The sequence below is a fragment of the Culex quinquefasciatus genome, chromosome 3 (assembly GCF_015732765.1).
Source record: "Culex quinquefasciatus strain JHB chromosome 3, VPISU_Cqui_1.0_pri_paternal, whole genome shotgun sequence".
Taxonomy (NCBI): Eukaryota; Metazoa; Arthropoda; class Insecta; order Diptera; family Culicidae; genus Culex; species Culex quinquefasciatus.
This window is the reverse complement of record NC_051863.1, coordinates 62,266,169-62,291,527: the sequence shown is the minus strand read 5'-3', so window position 1 is coordinate 62,291,527 and position 25,359 is coordinate 62,266,169. Positions and strand designations below refer to the sequence as shown.

The 25,359-nt window shown below is 33.8% G+C and overlaps 2 protein-coding genes across 2 annotated transcripts in view; one reads left to right on the top strand and one right to left on the bottom strand.

Annotated features, from left to right (window-relative positions):
• The window catches only part of LOC6039521 (activating signal cointegrator 1 complex subunit 3), a 39,097-nt gene that overhangs the window by 12,675 nt on the left and 1,063 nt on the right, over positions 1 to 25,359 (bottom strand). The window lies entirely within an intron of this gene.
• Positions 326 to 11,790, top strand: LOC6039520 (transient receptor potential cation channel protein painless). The gene is made up of 6 exons (XM_001849070.2): positions 326 to 667; positions 900 to 1,088; positions 8,831 to 10,685; positions 10,743 to 10,873; positions 10,935 to 11,032; positions 11,092 to 11,790. Exons 1-6 carry the CDS (start codon positions 617 to 619, stop codon positions 11,507 to 11,509), a joined length of 2,742 nt encoding a protein of 913 aa, XP_001849122.2. The 5' UTR covers positions 326 to 616; the 3' UTR covers positions 11,510 to 11,790.

The following is a 25,359-nucleotide window of genomic DNA, read 5'->3' as shown; positions in this document are numbered from 1 at the left end:
GATATTTATCCTGTTCCTCTTCGCAGGTGTACAGGAGAAAGGAAAAAAGGATAAACAACAGCAATAAACTTTTTCCCCATTCCACTCTCAGCACACATTCGAACGTCGCGTCGTCCAGATAAGGGTTTGCGTATATGGTTTGTGTACATGACCGAAAAGCTGGAACCTGTCGTCGTGGTCGCGGTCACCACACACGTACAATGGCTGAGTGTATCGCAAAAAAACGGAACCAACACGCTGCTATTACGATATACCTACATGTGTATCGTCGCGATATAACCCTCACACACATCTGCGGCTGCGTGGTCTGGACGATTCTTGTACTAAGTGGCTTACGGTGACGACTTTCATTCATTAGTTCGCAAGGCAGTCACTCATTCATTTCGTTGCTGGGCTTAGCTGTAGGACGACATTATTCCTGCGCTAGTTTCGAGTTATTAATTTTCGTCTGGGGTGGTAATTGGTTTCGGTGAAATTTTTCGGATAGTCTGAATTTGTAGGCCGTTCTTCTTCCCCCGTCGAAAAAACTTGGTTCGTTCCCTTCACATTTTCGTAATTGTGTGATGAGTAAGCGAATAACAGGTTTCGTGTGAACTCTGCCTGCCGCGATTCCACCATGAACAACAATACAGCCAACTTCCCGCTGCTGTGCATTGCCGATCCGCAAGTAAGAAAATCTGACTCAGGGTGTCTCTCGGAACTCCCCCCAAACTGCCCAAGTTTACAAGTCATCTAGTAGGCTAGTTGGTGCATAATTGAGTCCGAGACACGCCCTAGCCGCAACGAAATAAATCGTCTGTTTATTCATTACATTATCATGTGTGTGCCATCACCATCATACAAAAAAGAAGAAAAAACGATTCTAACTAGCTAACTCTCTTATAATACAACATTTTCAGCACGCCTTGGCCGCCAGCCTGGCCGAGCGCAATCTGAAGCACTTTCAGTTGGCTCTCAACCTGGGTGCCGATCCGAACCGGCGGGATAGCAGTTCCTCGAATCAATCCGTGTTTGAGCATGCTTGCCAGAGCGCCGGATGTTCCAGCTTCATCGTAGAGTGCCTCAAGCATTACGCCGACGTGCAACAGGTACCCAGTCCTCAGTCTAACTTTCAGAGCGGAAATGTGATTTAGATTGGCATGCATATTTCGTCTACTAGTATGGTGGCGATGATGATGGTGTGTTTACAGTTACGGTCCGAGATCTTCAACGACCCACGGAACAGAAATAAAAGCGAGTGTGAAGAGAGAATTAAAATTTGGACATTGCGTGAGTGAGTGGCCTTTTTTGGGGGTTTTGTTTGTGATACAGTGCGCGCGATTGATGGGGTTCGCATGGTGTTGGTGGGTGGCTACATAGCAATGCAGGGTGGCGAGTAAATTTGAAAAAAGCTAATGTTTGTATGCATCAACATTGGATTTGTTGAAGTTTAATCCATTAGAAATTAAGAAAATTTTGAAATCTGTTCCCACCTGTGGTCCCAATGGTCCCACCAAGGGGCTTGTGGAAGAGGCTCATTTGTGGTCTGGACTATGATCTAGAAGAGGCAATAATTTCAGACAAAATTTCAAATGGACCAGTTTGGCGAATGTCACCAAATCGGCAAATTTTCTGGTAAGGGGAGAGTAGGGAGACTTGATCCTCCCAAGCCTGTATCTCTTCAGCATTTTGGTAAAAGAGCAGTTCCATCCCAAAACAGAATTTTTTAGGTACTTTTTCTCGACCCTTTCCGATTTTAATGAAACTTTGTAGATATGTTATCCTAGGCATATATAAGCCATTTTTGTGTATATGGAGTCAGTTACACTCGATAATGACATTTGAGAAGGGCGTAAGTGTTTTTAATATTTGTGTATTTCGTAATTTAAATATTGCTGTATCTCGAAGCCGTTGCGTCGTATCAAAAAGTGGTTAAAGACAAACTTGTAGGAAATTTGACGGACTTTCCGAAAAAAAATACACTGAAAGAAAAAAACACTCCACTTTTATGAGATTTTTTGACTTTTATGTTTAAAAGTCAAATTTGAAGGTGAGCCCACATTTTTTTTTTGTTCAAAATTTTTGTGGAAATAGCCTAAGATGTTACAAAAAGACTCACGAAAAATGCAGGATGGAGCAACTCACCTAAAAAAATACAAAAATCATTTACTGAAACAGTTTTTTTTTCAAAAGTGCTCTAAACATCAAAATTGTCAAAATCCGAACACGAGAGTCGATTCTCCAGACAATTTTACATAAAAGTCTCCATATTGACCATTGTCCTAAGTCCAATGCTTGTGAAGTTACAGCGGTTTTAAAAATAAAAATGTTGAAAAAACTAGGTTTTTTGATGGTTTTTCGCAATTTCTATAAGACAGTCTTGATTTTTCAGTCTCGAAAATATTTTTACCGGAAAGCTCATCCAATTTCCCATAAGTTTGCCTTTGACCACATTCCAATTGGATGTATGGGCTTACAGATATAAGCTAATTACATTGCCCATAACTGAAAAACATAATATTTTTTCAGTGTAGTATAGTAACCTGGACCGAAAAATCAAGTCGGTCATATAGAAATTGCGAAAAACCATCAAAAAACCTATTTTTTCAACATTTTTATTTTTAAAACCGCTGTAACTTCACAAGGATTGGACTTAGGACAATGGTCAATATGGAGACTTTTATGTAAAATTGTCTGGAAAATCGATTCCCGTATTCGGTTTTTGAAAATTTTGACGCGTAGAGCACTTTTCAAAAAAAAAACTGTTTCAGTAAATGATTTTTGTATTTTTTTGGTGAGTTGCTCCATCCTGCATTTTTCGTGAATCTTTTTGTAACATCTTAGGCTATTTTCACAAAAAAATTTGAACGAAAAAAAAATCGTGGGCTCACTTTCAAATTTGACTTTTAAATTTAAAAATCAAAAAATCTCATAAAAGTGAAGTGTTTTTTTTTATTTCAGTGTATTTTTTTCGGAAAGTCCGTCAAATTTCCTACAAGTTTGTCTTTGACCACTTTTTGATACGACGCAACGGCTTCGAGATACAGCAATATTTAAATTACGAAATACACAAATATTAAAAACACTTACGCCCTTCTCAAATGTCATTATCGAGTGTAACTGACTCCATATACACAAAAATGGCTTATATATGCCTAGGATAACATGTCTACAAAGTTTCATTGAAATCGGAGAGGGTCGGGTACAACCGATTCCCTATTTGACATGGAATTGCTCAAAAAATTAGCTTTGTTCTAGAAAGTTGTGCAAAATTGACTCAAACTCATTGTAGAAAACAAAGAATTTATAAAAATGTTTAGAATGAGTTACACACATTTTTCTAAAAAGAGCTGCAAAAAACCTCCAAGAGACCTTTTTTTCTTTGTTTTGATATGTATAGAAAGCATTTAAAATTCATCCAATTTTTTTTTATACCTGAATTGTTTGATAAACTTATCAACTACGAAACCCTTATGCATTTGACGTTAAATTTAACTTCATACTATTTTTACAATCAATTGTTCAAAAAAGTGCTTTTAGGGAGACTTGATCCCTGCATTTTTATAGTCACTGAAAACAACCTGAAGTTTAATGGATTGGTATGATTTTTTGTACGTGGATTCCTTTAATATAGTTGTGGATGACGTACTGCAGTTTGAACCATTTTCAAGCTTTTGACAACATGCTCAATTTTGGTCTAAAAAAGAATATTTTAAGTTTTTAAATATTCTACATACTAAACATTTTTATTTTGAACAAAAACTAAGGTTTTTATGTGAAATTACTGCAACTTACAGAAAATCAAAAGTTTGGATGAATAAGAAACATTTTGCTCAAAAAATCTTGAAAGAGGGATCATGTTACCGCTAACATTTTGGAAATGCCGGTTTAAAATATATTTTTTCATATGCTTGGCATGATTCGCAGAGTTCATCCCATATCAGCCAAACATAGTTGAATGTTGTGTCTTCCATCATTAGAAAACCACTCGTAAAACCTACAATTTTTTTATTTCAGATTTATAGCCGAGGAGTCGAAGACGAACATTTTATTTTTCGATTCACAATTTTCGACCAATAAATGTGGTTAAAGCCATTTTTAGAGGTATTTTTTGGACTATTTTACAGATAACACTATCAAATAACAAGAATTCAGTTTCAAACAAAAAGCCATTCAAAAACATGCTTGGGCCCAAAATTTGAAGCTTTTCCAAAATGTATTTCCAGAGATATAGCCATATTAGTGTATTACGTCTTATTTTTACCTTATTTTTTCCTATTGAATTTTTGTTTTATACAGAATCATATACTGAACATCAAAGTCCCTGCTCGTTCTCGCTCGAAAAGTCGTCAAGTCGAAGCATAAACGCCAGCACATTTACGCTTGCGCGTTTTACGATAGATCGACATATTGCAATATCGATACACATTTTTTTTAGTTAATCATGGACTAGCATTAAAGACTGAGTACCCTTTATATTTTTCTAATAATGTCAATCCAATAAGTTTTTCTTAATAACATATTATCTTGCAACCCATAATGTACCTCTGAAATTAAAAAAAAGCATTCGAGATTAAATCTTAAAAGATTCGAAGCTTTAGGTCAAATTCTCACTGGGTGGTATCATTATGTTTCTGAAAAATTATTTATTTTTTCGGAGTTTCATCATTTTGTTGTAAGAAAGGCTTTATTTCACCCCTTTTGATATTAAATCGGGTTTTTGAATTTTAATGGTTGATCAAACACTGAAGTTTTTGAACCTAAAAGTCGATGTTGATATAATTTTAGGATAGTGTCGAGCCCGAAATATACAATCTTATTATATGATTTTGAAATTTCCAATTTCGATTCTTATCCCCCTATTCAAGAATCAATCTGTAGCTGGTTTAGGTTCATCCCAGTTAACTTTCAAATGCAACCAAAAGATTAAAAATACGATAAATACAACAAAATCAATCATTTCAAGATCATTTCTAGTGTTTTTTTCGAGTACGAGATTTCCGATGTTTATGGGACCTTTTCAATAAATATTTTGGAAATTTACCGCACACAATATCCAGGGAAAATAAATTCACAAAGGTGCCTTGCAACCTAAGCCAAAAGCAAACTCTCTATTTTTCTTTAGAATAAAAAAAAAACAAAATTAGGACAATATATCGACGTCGTCGTGCTATCTTGTCGCACCCGCCATTTTAACGTTCCGAGAAAAACGCGTTTTAATGTTTGACCTTGAATATTCAAAAACGAGAGCACGCAATGTAAACAATAACAAACACGTTTTGTTTGGCTCACCATTCTGTGCATTGTCCCAAAGTTTGGTTGAAGTTGGTTGCTGGAGTCCCGAGTTATAATTACAAATGTTTACGGTAGTCTAGCTTGTACGTGCGACAAACGCATCCTGACTTTCCTGGCCTGAAATCCCTTTGGCCTTTTGTCACACTTACATCAATTTTCATGGAGTGACAAGATAGCACGACAAGATTGAAACTACTTTCATATGTAAAGTGACAAAAATGCTCGGAGTTTTTTCGGTTTTTGTTGAATATCTCAGGATTCAAATCGAATTTTGGGGATCTGTGAAGGTCAAAAGGTGAGGCATTGTGAGCTGCACAAAATGGCGTTCTTAACTCAATTTGGCCCAAAATGCACGTACGACAAGTTAGCACGATGGCGACGATATATAAAAAAAAACCGGCATCCCGTGTAAAGCTTTGAGTACTTGTGTTTATGTGACACAACCTTTCAAGAACGTCTAACGCAGGGTGGCCACCCAGTTTCGATTTTTCAAGTTCCCAGTGTTTTTTTTTTTTTTTTTTTGCAGAAACCGAATGATGTTTATGTATTAAATTGCAATTAGTTTTTTCAATAGCATATTGTAAAGAAAGCTTAATTTTCATAGTGCTTGGAATTTATCATTTCCTTGTCCTTATTTTCTTTTTTCAAAACAGGCCGCTGCAAATAATTTTTAAAGTTCGGTCGGTCTAAACTTTTGAATTTTAATGAAAAAAGAAGTCTAATCGATGGAAAATAATTTGAAATGCATTTTCCAGCATTTGTTGAACATGTTTGGGCTCGTTTAAAAATACATTAAAATTTTCTGAAAAATTCCGTTGTACTCAAATATTTTGAAAACATCTGATTGCAAAACGAATTCTGGCAGCGTTCTAACAGAGGTGGATATTCTTACAGCATTCTAGCAGAAATGTTCCACCGTTCTAGCAGGATTCTGTCAGAATCAGCTCTGTTAGAATGTTTCGTGGCTAGGAGATTGGAGATTTTTGAAAGTTTTCCTCTTTTCAAAATCGGCCCGAAAAATCAAGGGGTACATTTTTTTCAGAAGACTTAAAAATTTGTATGGAAGTTCAAGTGCAATCAGCTGGAATCAATTTAAAATGCATTCTCCAGCTTGAAATCATTTAAGCTTGTTTGGGTTTATTGAAAAAAAACCTTTGATTTTTCGATGAAAATTGTCAATGTACAGTAAAAAGGTGTTTTTCCCTAAAATTTAAACTTATCTGATTTTTTTTTGAATATTTGCATTCGCTCAATTTTCAAATGTGTTAATAAAAGTCACCAACTCTGAAATTATATATTTTATTCCTCTTATTGGACGGCAGTTGTCATAAGACTAATAAAAACAATTTTTATTAGTCAAAAATATCGTTTTAATTTCAAGGGGAGCAGTCTCGGCTGAATGGTTACGATGTTCGCATTGTAAGCGAATCGTCCTGGGTTCGATTCCCATCTGCTTCCAACGAGAAAGTTCTGGACTCATTGAACTGGAATTAATGAATTCAAGTTGAATATCAGAACTATACAAGAATGCATTGCATTGCATGCATGCAGTGCAGGCGCATTTGAAATGAACCTACATTACCTCGCTAAAAATAGCCAGGGCGACACAGAATTTATCCAATAAGAGATGAGAAGAATTGAAAAAGCTTTTCTATTAGAAAAATGAGAACACACGGAAAATTCGACCAACATTGCTAACGGTCGTAACCACTCGCCTAGGGTGGCTCCTCAGACCATCCACCTTCCCAAAAACCGTCCAACTCCAAGCGAAACTTACTTGGGGACACCGTGGTGGCTTGCCCTTGACCCCTTAAACAAGTGGAGCATCAACACTTCCCGTCTTCCAAATCCCTTTCCTTGTCCCTGGTGCGCGGTGGAGATGGGAGCGGCCGGCAATGGACGGCTGTCATGGTGTTGAGAAATCTGGTTCAGGTGGAGTTGGTTCTATTCCCAATTATCAATTCCTAGGCAACCTGGGCTTAGACAATCGTTACATCACATGGCGAAATCCAGTCTGCAATCCGTCTCCTAGCGAAGCGAAAAATATCGTTTAAATTTCAAGACTCAAAAACGTGAATCTAAATTTGCATTGGCCTTAAGACAATTTCGCTGAAGTTTAACAAATGTTATTGGCATTGAAATTAAAATGCTCAAAAGGTTTTAATGGTTAAAAGTTTTCTTAACAACTATTGCAAAATATATTTTTTTAATATATTAAAGTAAAAAAAACAATACCTGATTAATTTTCAAATAACTTTTCTGCAAATATGTTCTCAATGATTTATCATCAATTAAAAAAAATCAAATTATTCGCTCTACAGCATTGCCTTGGCGTTCTCGATTGCGAAATTCCTACTCGAAACTAAGTGTTCGAAGGCTTGATTGTTGAGGCAATTGCAAACCTCTTTTTACACCTTAGCTTCCATCCACTCCGGGATTCGAACTGGCGACCTTTGGATTGTTAGTCCAACTGCCTACAAGCGACTCCACCGAGACAGGACCCAGGGAGACGACTCCTGCACCTGGAGTGAGCTAACGACCTAACCTTTTTAGGTTAGTCCGGGGCCAACATTTACTTCCCGTCCGACGGAAGGCGTGATCAGACAAATCTCGTTTCGAAAAATGCCACCGGGAACTTTGAAAAATAGTTGCATTGGCCTAAATTAACATTTCTATTTGACAGTTTAAAAAAAAAAAAATCAAAAAACTGAAAAAAAACTAAAAAATAATCTTAATCCAAGTATCTTGAGTCCAACATAGTTTTCCCGAATTATTTATTTAGAATAATTTGAATATTTTGCGAAAAAAAATATAGCATTCATTTAACAAAAGTTTCTCGAATTTTAACTGAATTTATAATTTTGTTCCGATTATTCAGTGAAATTCCTGATTTTTTATCGGTGGAATTGAATTCCCATTCTTAGAATCTTTGGATAGACATTTGAAAGACCTTTCCTATGAACTTGATAGCAAATGACCCATAGGTTTAAAGTTCCCCTAATAAACTCAACAACAACAACTTCCTATGAACTATCAAGTTGAATGGTCTCGTAATACTCTTAAATTTTGAACTTCATAAAAAGTTCATAGAACTTTGAAAGGGCAGATGTTCTTAATTTTAACCAGAAATATTTATTTCGAATAGCTGAGAGAGGTACTACAGCCTTGCTTAGAATATAAATTGATAGAATTAGGTTTTATGGGTTTTATGAAGGATTAGTTTTCAAGGAAGATAGCTCGGCATCCATTTGTTAGATTTGTTCGTAAATTATCTAAATAAGGATTTTCTTGGCATGTAAGCAAAACTCAGCAAAAATACCAATTTTTATAAATTATTTAAAATTTATCAAAATTTCGCATCGAAATAAGAACTTACATTCATAAACTGAAAACAGGTCGCCACCCTACCCGAAGTAACATGTAGTTGTGTCTGTATACGAGGTATACGAGGAACGTATAGCTTAATGATTTATGCTTATGTATTCTAATTGCTCCCCAAACAACGAATGTGTTGTATTCTTCAGGTTCTGAATCAAATCTCTTCGTTTTCTTTTAGCCAAACGCCGACGGCCGCTACCCGATTCACCACGCGGCCGCATCGCTCGACGTCGAAAACATCCGGGCCCTGCTCGACCACTCCGAAACCATCGGCTTGGACGTCCAGTACCAGCAACGGACGGCGCTGCACCTGCTGTTTGAGTCGATCAACGACGGGAATTGGCGCGCGGTGTTCGGCTGCGTCCAGCTGCTCATCGATCGGGGCGCCAACGTGAACGTTCCCAATGAGGACAACCGGTCGGCGTTGGGCGTCTTTGTGAGGGATTCCAGGCGGAAGGTGGGGACGGAGCTGTGGCGCGAGGAGGTCGTTCGGTACTGTTTGAAGGCGGGCTGGGTTGACGTGGACTCGTTTCGGCGGGGGGAGTTGCGGAAGCAGATTGGGGAGTTGTTTCCGGGGGTTTCGATTCCGGTTTATGTGATGGAGGCGAATTTGAACGCTTTGTTGGCGGCGGTCAAGAGCAGGAACGAGGGAAAGTTTGACTTGGTGTTGGCGCAGTACAGGGATAAGGTGGATGAGGCGACTAGGAGGGGGGATTTTGGGGTGTTGTTGGAGGAGACGGTTTTGACAGGGCGGGTGTCGTTCGTGGAGAAGGTGTTGAGTGAGGACTTTGTGTTTGAGGGGGACTCTGGGGTCACAAGGTTGCTGGAGACTTGCTGTAACCGAGGGTTTCCGGATCTGCTCAAGTTTCTGCTGTCCAAGTGTGGCCAGAAGGAGGATCAAGTTCGGCAGATCAATGCGTCTCCGCTGTTGTCGCAAACGATTAGGGAGATGAACATTCAGAAGGACAATCGCAAGTGCCCCTTCTTCAAGTGCTTTAACATTTTGCTGGAAGATGGTCGCGTCGAGATCGACAAGGTCGATGAGAAAGGCTTCAGCGCGCTGCACTACGCGGTGAAGTACAAGGTTGACGCGGCGGTGGAGTTGCTGCTGCAATGTTCCGCCTACATCGGAACGCTGAACATGTTCAAGGAGTTGCCCATCTGCGAGATGGATCCGGACGCGCTGGAGGGTTATCTGGACAGCTGCATTACGACGAACGAAAAGCGCCCCGGTGACGATGATTACGAGATCAGTATTGACTTTTCCTGCCTGGTTCCTCCGACCTACAAGAAGAACTTCAGCGAGAAGAAGCAACCTCCGCCAATCGACGAAATGCTGCCGATTGTGTACATGTCCAACTCCAACGATCTGAAGCACCTCCTCAAACATCCGGTAATCTCCAGCTACGTGCTGATCAAGTGGCTCCGCCTGAGCATCTACTTTTACGTGAATCTCCTCGTCTGTACGGTGTTCTTTGCCTCCTTCACGGGGTACGTCGTTGGTTGTTACGGCCAGGACAACGTCACTCGTTGGCTCAAGGAAAGCCTCCGATTCGTCTCCCTCCTCGGCGCAACCTACATGTTACTCCGCGAGCTCGGCCAAATGATCCTCCACTCCAAGACGTACTTTCGATCGCTTGAAAACTGGATGGAATTAAGCCTCATCGCACTTTCCTACACCGTCCTGCTCAAAGAATTCCAGTCCGAAACGCGCCAAATCATCTCCGCCATCGTGATCCTTCTCTCGGCCGTGGAGTTCACCCTCCTCGTCGGAACACTGCCCGTGCTCTCCATTTCCACCCACATGGTGATGCTGAAGACGGTCTCGAAAAACTTCCTCAAAAGCCTGGTGCTCTACTCGATCATCCTGATCTCGTTTGCGTTCTGCTTCTACACGCTGTTCAACGTGAACAACGCCAGGTCCGCCAAGGACGGCAGTGGTGCCGACGCCGAAGGTGAATCCGACGACGAAAAGTTCAACGGCTTCAGCGGCATCCAAATGGCGCTGCTCAAGACTTTCGTGATGTTGACGGGTATAACGAGTAACTTGAACCTTTAGAAGCAGGTATTTAACACTGGTTTCATTTTAGGAGAATTTGAGGCAGCGAATATTAAGTTCCAGAACAACGGACTCAGCTACATCATCTTCCTGCTGTTCCTGTTCTTTGTAGCCATTGTGATATTCAACCTGATGAACGGTTTGGCCGTGAGCGACACTGCCGTAAGTTCCACTTTTTACTCATTGAATCCCAAATGAATTTCTGTGACCCTTTCTTTTGCAGGCAATCAAAGCCGAAGCTGAGCTGATTGGGCTATCGCAAAAGGTGGACGTCATATCCAAGTACGAAAATGCAATCAAGGCGAAATCTACGGGAGTGTTGTAAGTGTTACAAACGTCGTAGTCGTAGTCACATCTAAACAATTTCCTTCCCTTTCCAGCACCAACCTCATCTTCTCCATCTTCCGCTCCAACTTCCTGCACCTGTTTCCCGAGTACCTGCCCTGCTCCCAGGTGATCGTCAAGCCTAACCAGTCGAACGCCATCTACATCCCCAAGCCGCTCAAACCATCGGAAACGGAGTCGGTCATCGACGTCGAGACGCAAAGCCACATCGAGCTGATGGCGCCCGGAAGTCGGGGCCAGGAGCAGTTTAAGCTCACGATCGGCTGCTGCATTCTGCCGTCGTTCTCGCGCATGGACGGGAAGATCATGAAGTACGCCAAGGAGATCATCCACACCAAGAGCCGGAAGGGCGCGACGCCGGCCGGGATGGTGCCGCTGGAGCAGCGCATGATTCAGCTCGAACGGAGGCTGGATCTGATCCTGCAGAAGCTGAACATTGCTTCCGCTTCCTAGTTACCTAGCACGGTTTTGTCGTTAAATCTGTGAAATTAGTTTAGGCTTGAACTCTACAGTGATTGCTGACTTGTAGATAACATATCTGTTGAGTTTCTCACTTGTATTAAAAACTGCTTGACAAAGGCCATGTCGTGCGTTGTCCAATACTTCATTCCGCTTAACAGTTTAAACAAACTAGATTTCCATTCAAGTTACTAGCAAAGCAAACAGTAATTTTTAAGCTTGTGAGACAATGTGTGTTTTTTCTAATAAATATTTATTATTGTGACACTTGAAAACATTATTTTTAAATTTGACAGAAAAAAAAATCCAAACCAAACTATTCGCTCTAAAGCATTGCCTTGGCGTTCTCGATTGCGAGATTCCTACTCGAAACTAGGTGTCCGAAGGCTTGATTGTTGAGGCAATTGCAAACCTCTTTTTACACCTAAGCTTCCATCCACCCCGGGATTCGAACTGAAGACCTTTGGATTGACTCCAGGGACGACTCCTCACCTGGATTGAGCTAACGTCCTAACCCTTTAGGTTAGACCGGGGCCAACATTTACTTCCCCGTCCGACGGAAGGCGTGGTCATCTCGTAAAATGCCACCGGGACCGTCTGGGATCGAACCCAAGCCGACTGGGTGAGAGGCAACCACGCTTATGCCTACACCACGGTTCCCGGCCCGGAGATTTATGAGCAATTCTCTGAGATTTCGGTCATTCGATTTTTTTTATATTTTTTAATCCGGCTGAAACTTTTTTGGTGCCTTCGGTATGCCCAATGAAGCCATTTTGCATCATTAGTTCGTACATATAATTTTCCATACTCATTTGGCAGCTGTCCATACAAAAATGATATGTGAAAATTCAAAAATCTGTATCTTTTGAAGGAATTTTTTGATCGATTTGGTGTCTTCGGCAATGTTGTAGGTATGGATATGGACTACATTGGAAAAAAAATGATACACAGTAAATTTTTTTTGGTTATTTTTAATTTCACTTTTTGTTACTATAACGTGATTTGCCAAAAAAAAAACCCTTTTTTAATTATTTTTATTTTTTCATTTGTTTTAGAGGACATCAAATGCCAACTTTTCAGAAATTTCCAGGTTGTGCAAAAAATCTTTGACCGAGTTATGATTTTTTGCAATCAAAAAGTACTTCGTTTCGTTTTCGTTTTCGTTTTACGGAGCAAGATGGGGGACGCGGCCTCAAGTCAGTCCAAGTCCGGTTTCTTGTGGAAAAAAGGGTAGTGGCCGAACTAGTATTGCATACCAAATGAACACCACCGGAAGATATAGGGAATCGGGAGGGGGGAGGTGAAAGAAAATTAGTGTTGATGTGAGTAGTAAGAACTTGGATGATTTGAGCAGTTACGGTAATCTAAGTTTAACACTGAATAAAGAAAATCTGAAATTGTGATTCAAAGTAAGAAGGCCCGGAATAAATTTAATTATTAGTTAATTAAATAAGAAAATGTAACTAATCGGAGATCTATACAAAAGAAACCTATGATGTATTCCAATTTTAAAGGAAATAAAAATACTAGAGAAAAAAGATGAAAACTAACTGCCGACCTGTCACGTCCGTCAATAGTCTTGTCGTACATTACAACTAGAAACAGATCTGCCAATGAAATGTTACACTTCGTTCAAATCAACTAATCATTTAAGTCCAATTATTCATCTACGGAAAACTATCTAACTTTAATCAACAACCTAAACTAAATTGTCTGAAAGTAAATTTAATCTCAAATCCCCGAATGTTTTATTATAACGCCAAATAAGGTAAAGGATCTTGTTTTTAAACCAGTCTTGCCGCTTCCAAAAACCAATAAACATAAATGAACAGTTCATAAGTTGAACACTAGTAATTAAGACGACTATTTCATGCCATTCATTTCATTAGGGCATAGAGCTTTGCAAACAAGAGTGCATCTCTATTATACCTTATATAAACTGTCATTTGAGTGAAGGAGACACACTCCTGTTCACAAAACCCATGCGCCCTTTTGAAATGTTAGGCTCCATTTGATCGTCAAGGCTCCAGTAGACCCTCGATTCGCAACAATGGTCGATACAACCATAATCCGAAAACCGTTAGTTCAACAGATTAACGAATTTTGTCCGATATCATTACATTATTGATTGACCGAGACTCTATGGAAATTTTGACATATCAAAATGCTACGTAATAATTTATTTTTTTTAAATAAATTTCAAAATCTATTCTATCCTACAATGCCTAGAAGAGGCCTCTGTTTCTGTTGTGAGTAAGCGCTGGTTTCAGAGTTCATTTTTCAATTTAAAAGGGGTGGGAGACGACTAATTTGCTTCATGAACTCCTACTCGGCCTTGGGACCACCTCTTAAGACCTAGACACAGCGTCGAGGCCCGCTTCGCATGGCAAAAATGTTGGCTGGGGGGAAGTGATATTATCACGAAATTTTATTTTTAAGCCAACATTGCTAACGGCGTCGAGGTCCTTACTCATGCCCAAGGATTTTTTGCAATCAAAAAGTACTTAAGTAAATTTTGATAAAGTGCACCGTTTTCAAGTTAAATCCATTTTTAGGTGACTTTTTTGAAAATAGTCGCAGTTTTTATTTTTTTTTAAATTAGTGACCATGTTTGCCCAACTTTGAAAAAAATATTTTTGGAAATTGAATTGAATTGAATTTTTGAATTGAACTTTGTTGATACGACCCATAGTTGCTGAGATATAGCCATGAAAAGGTTTAAACTGGGTGCAGAATAGTTGTTCGCAAAGCGGCCTCAATTTAGAACTGTCAAAGTGGAACCAATTTACTGTTCGCAAAATGATACCAACAAGTGGCAAGTATTGTAATCGATCTATAATTTATTTTGTCGGCGGTGTCGAGCTTTTGCGGTATTCGAAGTAAACAAATCTTAAAAAGAGGGTAGAAATCGAGATTGGGTAAATTCGTCGCTAGCATTTCAATATGCGCTATGTCTTACGCAAAACCTACACAGAAAAAAAATATGTAAATTTACCCAGCACGTCATTACTGTTTCTTATGTAAACTCACTCAATGTAATGTTGAAATATGATGTAAAGAGTAAAAAGTCATGGAAATTACTCAAATGTAAATCTAAATCTAATGTAAATCATGAATCTAATGGAAACTTTGAGCATGGAAACTCAAATCTGATGAATTTCTACCCGTGTTCGGCTTTCTGTAAATTCCTATTTAATGTAAATCATACATCCAAACTACCCGAACTGAAAATAGTTATATTTGGTTCTCTTTCTATCGCTCTAATACTTCGCTGGCTCACTGCCTGTGCCTCGCCCTGAACAAGTTGATGCTTTAGCCGCTCGTTTATAAAATGCGAAGATGGTTCAGTCGGCAGCGGGTAGCAGCAGTAACACCGAACATTCTACCCGTCGTCCGTTCAATTCCAGTCCAGCGTTATTCCACTTGGCCGTCGACGAGAAAGCGTCCCCTACCTGTGAAACAACTTTTTAAAACAGAATTTCCTTTTGCTGCCCGTTTCAATCATTTTAAAATAGAACATAGGCCACACCCTTTTCCTACTGCAATCCAAGTCGAGCTTCTCATTCCCATTGGCCAATCAGAATTAGTTGATTTGAACTAATGTAAATTTCAAAACTAATGTAAATTTTCAAAACTAATTTAAATTTCCAATGAACCTAATGTAAATAATATTTACATTAGGTTCATTGGAAATTTAAATTAGATTACTAAATATACATCATTTATCATGATACCTTTTGGTACATGATAAATAATGTAAATTTACAGAAATATTTTTTTCTGTGTACGTTTATGATGCTTTGTGAAATATTAGCGACGAATTATCAATTAATGGCACATGCCAAATAACATTGCATAATCTTACTACAACATTATTACTGCGCTTCAAAGATACACAATCCCGGAACTTCGATTCGGTTGTTCTTCTGATTCACAAAATTCCACCCACTTCTGACGCAATATTTCGTCACATGGAAATCAAAAAAGGCCTCTTTTGGCCACCCATCGATTAGTCTACGAACATAAAAGTGCGAAGGGAGCGTTCTTTTATTACGTAACGCGAAAAATCGAACTTTTAGACCCCCTCCCCCCCCCCCCTCGTAACAAAATTTCCATACAAATTTTAAAAATTTTGTATGGAGCGTAACACGGCCTCCGACCCCCCCTCCCCCCTACTGCGTTACGTAATAAAAGAACGCTCCCGAAGCCCTTAATTTTTCAACAAAAATTTAAACATGAACAGATTTAAAAAAAATCAAAACAAGTCATTTCCGCAGCAAAAAATATGTCACACTTGAGCTTGAACATAGCTTTCCACTTTGTTTATGTTTACAGCTGTAGTGCAGATGTATTAGTGAGGAGCAATGGGGAGCATTCGAAAATCACGTTACGCATTCTGTCTTTTCCGTCTTTTCAGCACCCAGGGTTTAACCTTCTGAAAGTCGCGTGTTTTCGCCTTTCTTACAAGAGCCCTTACAAACTGTGTACAAAGTACACGTACGCGACCTCCGGTGGGTTAAAAACAGGTAAATTGAATTTTCCAAGTCTCACCCAAACAACCCACCATTTTCTAATGACGATATCTCAGCAACTAATAGTCCGATTTACAATGCGTAAATATGAAACATTCGTGAAATTTTCTGATCTTTTCGAAAAAAATATTTTCAAAAATTTTAAATCAAGACTAACATTTCAAAAGGGCGTAATATTGAATGTTTGGCCCGTTTCGAAAAGATCGGAAAATTTTACGAATGTTTCATATTTTAACATCGAAAATCGGACCATTAGTTGCTGAGATAGCGACATTAGAAAATGGTGGGTCTCAGCAACTATGGGTTGTATCAACAAAGTCCGGAAAAGCAAAATATAGAGAATTTTCTCAGCTTTTCAAAAATATTTTTTTAAAGGTGGGCAAACATGGGCACCTATTTAAAAAAAATGAAAAACTGCGACTATTATCAAAAAAGTTACCTAAAAATGGCTATAACTTGAAAACGGTTCACATTATCAAAAATTCATTAAAGTACTTTTTGATTGCAAATTCGATTTTTCATCGAAAACTGAAGTTGAAAAATTTTTGCGACCAATATTTCGATTTTTTGAAAAAAATCTGTATTGATTCAAAAAATCATAACTCGGTCAAAGATTTTTTGCTCATTCTGGAAATTTCTGAAAAGTTGGCATTTGATGTCCTCTAAAACATATCAAAAATAAAAAAAATAAAAATAGTTTTTTTTGCAAATCAAGTTTTAGTGACAAAAAGTGAAATTAAAAATTCAGAGTTCCCAAATGAACCGGTTAGGCTAGGTTCACCTATAAACTTAATTCGGCTTAAGCCTCAAATTGTGGTTCAATCCTGGTTCAGTGAACCATGAACCATGGCTTAAGCCAGGCTAACCAGGCTAATGAGAACCATAGGAATAATGCACTGTGTAACAAATATTATAGTGTAGCAATGTTACAATGTAACATTCATTATACCGTAACATCCGTTACACCGTAATATGATTACACCGTAATATGATTACACCGTAACATTGTTACACCACAAAATTCGTTACACCGTAACATTGTTACACCGTAACATTGTTACACCGTAACATTGTTACACCGTAACATTGTTACACCGTAACATTGTTATACCGTAACATTGTTACACCATAACATTGTTACACTGTAACACTGTAACATTGTTACACCGTAACATTGTTACACCGTAACATTGCTACACCGTAACATTGTTACACCGTAACATTGTTACACCGTAACATTGTTACACCGCAACATTCGTTGCATCGTAGTTACGATATAACAATGTTACGGTGTAACAATATTACGGTGTAACAATGCTACGGTGTAACAATTTAACGGTGTAACAATGTTACGGTGTAACGATGTTACGTAGTAACACATCATGGTGTCGATCCAAATCCTATAATAAAATTCCCTGACTTTTCCCTGACCTCTCCAGACCACCTTTTTTTATTTTCTATTTTTTACTAACATATTAATTGGAGCGTTTTTATGGTTTCATGCATTTTCCTTTTTGAATATTGCAAATTTAAGATATTGAAAAAAATCAATGACTTTTTTATTTTATTTATTAACGATGCATTCTGCAAAACCTTAAAAACTTTTTTTTTATTTTGTCAATCATTTTTTTCTAATCGAACATCCAAAATGAGCAATCATAAAATTGTCCTATGTTTTATATCTGGTGATGCCATTTTAAATTTTGCCCTTTACCAAAAAATCTAGAGTTTTTTTTTGAATGAATCCTATAAACATATGAAACACAATAGCTTACAGGACCTTAAAAAAACTCTAGAAATAATTAATAATTACAATTGTTGCAAATTTCAAATTGCGATTAGTTAGTTTCACTTCATTTCTTGAAAAATATTGAAAGTTAAAAGTTTTCAAAAAAAATTGAAAATTTGAATTAAAGTAAGAAGTCATGTTTAATTTTAAAATTGTTGCCTTTTGCAGAATTTTCAAACGAATTAGGCCGATGCCATTTTTGATTGTGTTTTTATAAAAAAAAACTAAAGGTTTTGGAGACAAAAACCTTAAGAAAGATTAAAACAAAACTGAAAAACTAAGAAAAATATACAATTAAATGTAAATTTTTCAAGTACATGCTAACGGTTTTAAAAAAGATCTAGGTCTTTTTCAACAATGATTGTATTTAAAGTAAACGGTTTTCTTAAATAATTTTACAAAAAAAAAATTTCGCTATAAAATTAAAAAAAAAAATGGTTTCTACCTTGACCAGAGCCTACAGACGATCATTCACACGATCAATACATTTTATAAAGAAAATACAACCTGCTCGAGCTTTTCAAAAAGTCATTGTTTATCAAACTGAGATAGGGGAAAGTGGGGCAAGTGTAACAAGCTAAGGAAATGCTCGTTATAACCCATTAAAAACATTAAAAAATCTGTCGGATTTTTTATAATCATCTTATTCCAAGTCTTGACTAAGACTTGAATAGAACAAGTTTAAAAAAAATGTTTTTTAATGTAAAAAATCGATTTCAAAATTTTTGATTTTCCCTACGTTCTTCCCAACTAGTGGGGCAAGACGAACAACCCGTTGGGGCAAGAGGAACAAGGCATGAAACAACATGTTAATTTGCTAACAATTGTACTGTTTTCACTTAGATACATCAGATTAGAATGTATTTGAAACGTTTCTTTCATTTTTAGATTAAATAATAAAATTTTACTAAATATTTGATCGTTTTTTACGAAAAAAATATGACTTATATGATAAATAGTGAATTTTCATAATATCGCTAGATTTTGTTTGGACATTTTTTTTTAACAATTGTTTATCAGTTTTTAAGTACTTTTATGTATTTATTTCCCAATAAAATATGTTTTTGCAGCAAATCGATTTTTTTCCATACTAAAAATCCATATGGTACACTTGCCCCACCTGAACAAGATTTTTTTAAAGCTCTCGACAAAAATAACTAAAAGTTAAATAATACTTTATAATAGGTGCAAGTCATTGGTAGGGACACTACTAATCTAGGAAAAATAACATTTTGATAAAATGAGCCTTAAAACGAAACCTAAGCCTTATTTTGTACTTTCCAAATATTATAAGAAAACAAAGGTTTTGAAAAAGCCTAGTTAAATCTTATGCCCCGTGGCGTTTACGTCGTTTTGGCGGTTATGTGGTAGTAGAATCAGTTAATTGCATTGCTAGCAACAATTCCTCATACTGGAAAAAATCAAAATTGTAAAAATTACGGCCGTACGAGTGATTGTTCCTCTTGCCCCATATGGTCGTCTTGCCCCACCTTCCCCTATTTGGGTGTTTTGGAATAGATTCCAAATTTAAGCTCGATCTGACCACGGGAACTTCTCCTTGTAACCCCTTGAATGTTGTTTGGGGAAAATATGTGAAATGTAGTTGCACAATCCCTATGCAATCTCGGATGCTGGAAACAACATTTCCGAAGAGACCATATTTTATAAATTCTTGAACTCTCAAATTTCTTGTTACGGAGAAATCGAAAAAAGTTCCGCGCAATCCCAAACCCAATCCGCGCAAAATCCGCGTCATTTTAAGAAAAATAATTTTGCGACAAACATACAATTTTGTAATCTCAGAACGCAGAATCTTGAAACGCTGAAAATGTATTTTTGCTAGGATTAGGTAAACAAGAGGAAAAAGCCAAAACAAACATTCTGTCAAAAATAATCAAAAATTTCAACATTTAGAAATTTAGATCTAAAAACTCAATAAAATCTTAATAAAAAAATAATAAAATTAAATAATTGTAATTAATTTTCGATCTTGAGGATTTAAATTTAGGATACAATTCATACTCGATGATCTTACCAAAGCGTCACTTTGAAAAATCGAAGCAAATTTTCCTACAACTTCTTCTCAAAATTTCTCTAGCCAAAAAAAAAACTCCAAAAACACTTTAAATTTTATCAGGTTTTCTGCAATATAAGATGGTTACAAAAATTCAAGAACCTAGGAATTTAAGAATTTAAGAATTGAGGATTTAAAAAATTTAAGATTAAATTATGAAATTTTTAAAATCTAAAATTTTAATTTAATTATAAAATTTTAAAAATTTGAGAATTTAAGAATTTAAGAATTTAAGAATTTAAGAATTTAAGAATTTAAGAATTTAAGAATTTAAGAATTTAAGAATTTAAGAATTTAAGAATTTAAGAATTTAAGAATTTAAGAATTTAAGAATTTAAGAATTTAAGAATTTAAGAATTTAAGAATTTAAGAATTTAAGAATTTAAGAATTTAAGAATTTAAGAATTTAAGAATTTAAGAATTTAAGAATTTAAGAATTTAAGAATTTAAGAATTTAAGAATTTAAGAATTTAAGAATTTAAGAATTTAAGAATTTAAGAATTTAAGAATTTAAGAATTTAAGAATTTAAGAATTTAAGAATTTAAGAATTTAAGAATTTAAGAATTTAAGAATTTAAGAATTTAAGAATTTAAGAATTTAAGAATTTAAGAATTTAAGAATTTAAGAATTTAAGAATTAAGAATTTAAGAATTTAAGAATTTAAATTTAAGAATTTAAGAATTTAAGAATTTAAGAATTTAAGAATTTAAGAATTTAAGAATTTAAGAATTTAAGAATTTAAGAATTTAAGAATTTAAGAATTTAAGAATTTAAGAATTTAAGAATTTAAGAATTTAAGAATTTAAGAATTTAAGAATTTAAGAATTTAAGAATTTAAGAATTTAAGAATTTAAGAATTTAAGAATTTAAGAATTTAAGAATTTAAGAATTTAAGAATTTAAGAATTTAAGAATTTAAGAATTTAAGAATTTAAGAATTTAAGAATTTAAGAATTTAAGAATTTAAGAATTTAAGAATTTAAGAATTTAAGAATTTAAGAATTTAAGAATTTAAGAATTTAAGAATTTAAGAATTTAAGAATTTAAGAATTTAAGAATTTAAGAATTTAAGAATTTAAGAATTTAAGAATTTAAGAATTTAAAATTTAAGAATTTAAGAATTTAAGAATTTAAGAATTTAAGAATTTAAGAATTTAAGAATTTAAGAATTTAAGAATTTAAGAATTTAAGAATTTAAGAATTTAAGAATTTAAGAATTTAAGAATTTAAGAATTTAAGAATTTAAGAATTTAAGAATTTAAGAATTTAAGAATTTAAGAATTTAAGAATTTAAGAATTTAAGAATTTAAGAATTTAAGAATTTAAGAATTTAAGAATTTAAGAATTTAAGAATTTAAGAATTTAAGAATTTAAGAATTTAAGAATTTAAGAATTTAAGAATTTAAGAATTTAAGAATTTAAGAATTTAAGAATTTAAGAATTTAAGAATTTAAGAATTTAAGAATTTAAGAATTTAAGAATTTAAGAATTTAAGAATTTAAGAATTTAAGAATTTAAGAATTTAAGAATTTAAGAATTTAAGAATTTAAGAATTTAAGAATTTAAGAATTTAAGAATTTAAGAATTTAAGAATTTAAGAATTTAAGAATTTAAGAATTTAAGAATTTAAGAATTTAAGAATTTAAGAATTTAAGAATTTAAGAATTTAAGAATTTAAGAATTTAAGAATTTAAGAATTTAAGAATTTAAGAATTTAAGAATTTAAGAATTTAAGAATTTAAGAATTTAAGAATTTAAAATTTAAGAATTTAAGAATTTAAGAATTTAAGAATTTAAGAATTTAAGAATTTAAGAATTTAAATTTAAGAATTTAAGAATTTAAGAATTTAAGAATTTAAGAATTTAAGAATTTAAGAATTTAAGAATTTAAGAATTTAAGAAAATTTAAGAATTTAAGAATTTAAGAATTTAAGAATTTAAAATTTAAATTTAAGAATTTAAGAATTTAAGAATTTAAGAATTTAAGAATTTAAGAATTTAAGAATTTAAGAATTTAAGAATTTAGAATTTAAGAATTTAAGAATTTAAGAATTTAAGAATTTAAATTTAAGAATTTAAGAATTTAAGAATTTAAGAATTTAAGAATTTAAGAATTTAAGAATTTAAGAATTTAAGAATTTAAGAATTTAAGAATTTAAGAATTTAAGAATTTAAGAATTTAAATTTAAGAATTTAAGAATTTAAGAATTTAAGAATTTAAGAATTTAAGAATTTAAGAATTTAAGAATTTAAGAATTTAAGAATTTAAGAATTTAAGAATTTAAGAATTTAAGAATTTAAGAATTTAAGAATTTAAGAATTTAAGAATTTAAGAATTTAAGAATTTAAGAATTTAAGAATTTAAGAATTTAAGAATTTAAGAATTTAAGAATTTAGAATTTAAGAATTTAAGAATTTAAGAATTTAAGAATTTAAGAATTTAAGAATTTAAGAATTTAAGAATTTAAGAATTTAAGAATTTAAGAATTTAAGAATTTAAGAATTTAAAAGAAATTTAAGAATTTAAGAATTTAAGAATTTAAGAATTTAAGAATTTAAGAATTTAAGAATTTAAGAATTTAAGAATTTAAGAATTTAAGAATTTAAGAATTTAAGAATTTAAGAATTTAAGAATTTAAGAATTTAAGAATTTAAGAATTTAAGAATTTAAGAATTTAAGAATTTAAGAATTTAAGAATTTAAGAATTTAAATTTAAGAATTTAAGAATTTAAGAATTTAAGAATTTAAGAATTTAAGAATTTAAGAATTTAAGAATTTAAGAATTTAAGAATTTAAGAATTTAAGAATTTAAGAATTTAAGAATTTAAGAATTTAAGAATTTAAGAATTTAAGAATTTAAGAAGTTAAGAATTTAAGAATTTAAGAATTTAAGAATTTAAGAATTTAAGAATTTAAGAATTTAAGAATTTAAGAATTTAAGAATTTAAGAATTTAAGAATTTAAGAATTTAAGAATTTAAGAATTTAAGAATTTAAGAATTTAAGAATTTAAGAATTTAAGAATTTAAGAATTTAAGAATTTAAGAATTTAAAATTCAAAGGCGGAGCTTCTGTTACGTCCAATCAATTTGGGATAGAAGCACAGTACACCCACTGGAACATGCCCAATAATATTTTTAGTTGCATCCAAATGTCTGTATCTTCATAAAAAGTTTGAAATATGATTAAGATTCACAAGATTAAAATTGAATGTATCCAGTATAAAAGAACAATAAATAAGGATAAAAAAACATTGCTCAAAATTTTATAGAAATTCAATTTTCAGAGTCAGTATGTTTAAAAATGAGTTGAGTGTAGTCCGTAACAACCCTGTTTTTTCCATAAATTTTTGTTTTATTTCTTTAATTCTTGAATTTAATTCTTTAATTTTTAATTTCATTTCACCATCACTATTTTGCTTACATTTTAGATTACACAAAATTAGACTGCTTTGGATCATTTTTAAATCATAGTTCAGCTTAATTTTGAGAAAAATATAAATTTAGATAACGAATACTAAAGTGAAATTTTGGAAAATTTTCTAGCCTTACAATTTTTTTTAGAATAGGAATTTAAAAAATTAAGAAATCAACACTTCTAAAATATCAGAATCTCAAAATTTTAAAAATTTAGAATCTTGATGATTTTTTTTTAATTTTCAAATGTTAGAATTTTTTTAACTTTTGATTTTTTAAATCATTCAATTTTTCTGACAAAATGTATGATTTTCTCTATGGTGCCTATATGCTAAGCAAACGACCAATTTTTGAACAAATCTCTGAGGATGGTGGGGCAACTGCCTCATATTGTCCCACCCTGTGCGCTAGTATAATTTGTAATATTCTGTTGAACGGAAATTTAAATCAAATCCAAATGAATTGATTTTTAAACCTAAACATATTGCAAACAAGCAACGCTTTTTTCATCGTGACCCTTTTCTTAAGCATTTTTTATATGGAGTTCTGCGTTCCTTCCGAACTGATCAATATAAAAAATTAAATATTATCAATGTTGCAAAGTTTGGCCTGGAAGACATTCAAATACATCATCAAGGGCGAATTTTCAAAAAGAAATGAAATTTTGTACTAATATTTTTAAGATCATCGAAATTCCCTGACCCAGCTTAAAATTCCCTGACTTTCCCTGACTTTTCCAGGTCAAATAAAATTCCCTGACAATTCCAGGTTTTCCCTGACTTTTCCAGAAATCGACACCATGAACACTGCTACGGTGTAACGAATGTTGTGGTGTAACAATGTTACGGTGTAGTCATACTACGGTGTAACGAATGTTACGGTTTGAGCATACTACGGTGTAACAAAGCTTGCCGTTTAGCCTAACATTCTTTGATCAGGTTCAAGCCAATGGTTCATTTTGGCTAGCCTCGCCTGGTTTGAACCAAATGAACCATGGCTCACGGCACTCAGTGAGCCTGAGTCGACGGTGCTTGCCGACGTGTGGTGTGAACCTGAACCAAAAAAATGAACCTAGCCTAGCCGATGGCTTAGGCTCGTGGGAAATTAAAAAAAAATCAACAAAAAAATTTACCGCGTATATTTTTTTTTTAGTGTAGTCCATATCCATATCTACAACTTTGCCGAAGACACCAAATCGATCAAAAAATTCCTTCAAAAGATACAGATTTTTGAATTTTCACATATCATTTTTGTATGGACAGCTGCCAAATTTATATGGAAAATTATATGGACAAACTAATGACGCAAAATGGCTCTGGGCATACCGAAGGCACCAAAAAGTTTCAGTCGGATTAAAAAATACAAAAATTTAAATTAAAGAAAAAAGCCTGATTCCGTCAATAATTCCGTAGAGAACTGCTCTATGTTATTTAACAGACTTTACTGAAGTAACTTTTGCTCATTTTTGGTGTGAGGTAAATTATTAGGAGTACTTTCAGAATGTGCAATAACCTAGAAAGTGTCAAAATGTACTTGATGCCTTTTGAAATGTTGCCGTCGAATTTTTAAATTTTTAAATTTTGAAATTTCTAAATTCCTAAATGCTTAAATTTTTAATTATTAAATTTTGAGTTTTTAATTTTTAAGATTTTTTTTTTATGTTTAAATTAGTAAATTTGTTATTTTTAAATGTTGAAATTTTTAAAATTCGTATTTTAATTTTTTTATTCTAGAATTTTAATTTGCTTTGAATTTTGGAAAAATAGAGTTTATGAGTAATAGAACACAAAGTACTCTGTGGTTAGAATATCAAGGTTTTCGTAAATTTGTATTTTCGATTTTCTATGTTTCACATTTTTAAAACATTTGAAATTTCGACATGTAGTTTCAAAATTTTTTTTTGAATTTAAAAATTTTTATTATTCAATTCTGCATGTTTTTTATTTTGAATTTTCATATTTCAGATATTAAAAATTGTTCAATTGTTTCCTTTATTATTTATGATTGTTTTTGTTATTTGCAATTTATGAAAT

Excerpts from the sequence above, each read along its gene's own strand:
- LOC6039520 (XM_001849070.2), top strand. The coding sequence starts at position 617 with ATGAACAACAATACAGCCAACTTCCCGCTGCTGTGCATTGCCGATCCG. Across the intron at positions 1,089-8,830 it reads ATTACGCCGACGTGCAACAG|CCAAACGCCGACGGCCGCTA; the intron begins GTACCCAGTCCT and ends GTTTTCTTTTAG. Across the intron at positions 10,686-10,742 it reads GACTTTCGTGATGTTGACGG|GAGAATTTGAGGCAGCGAAT; the intron begins GTATAACGAGTA and ends GTTTCATTTTAG.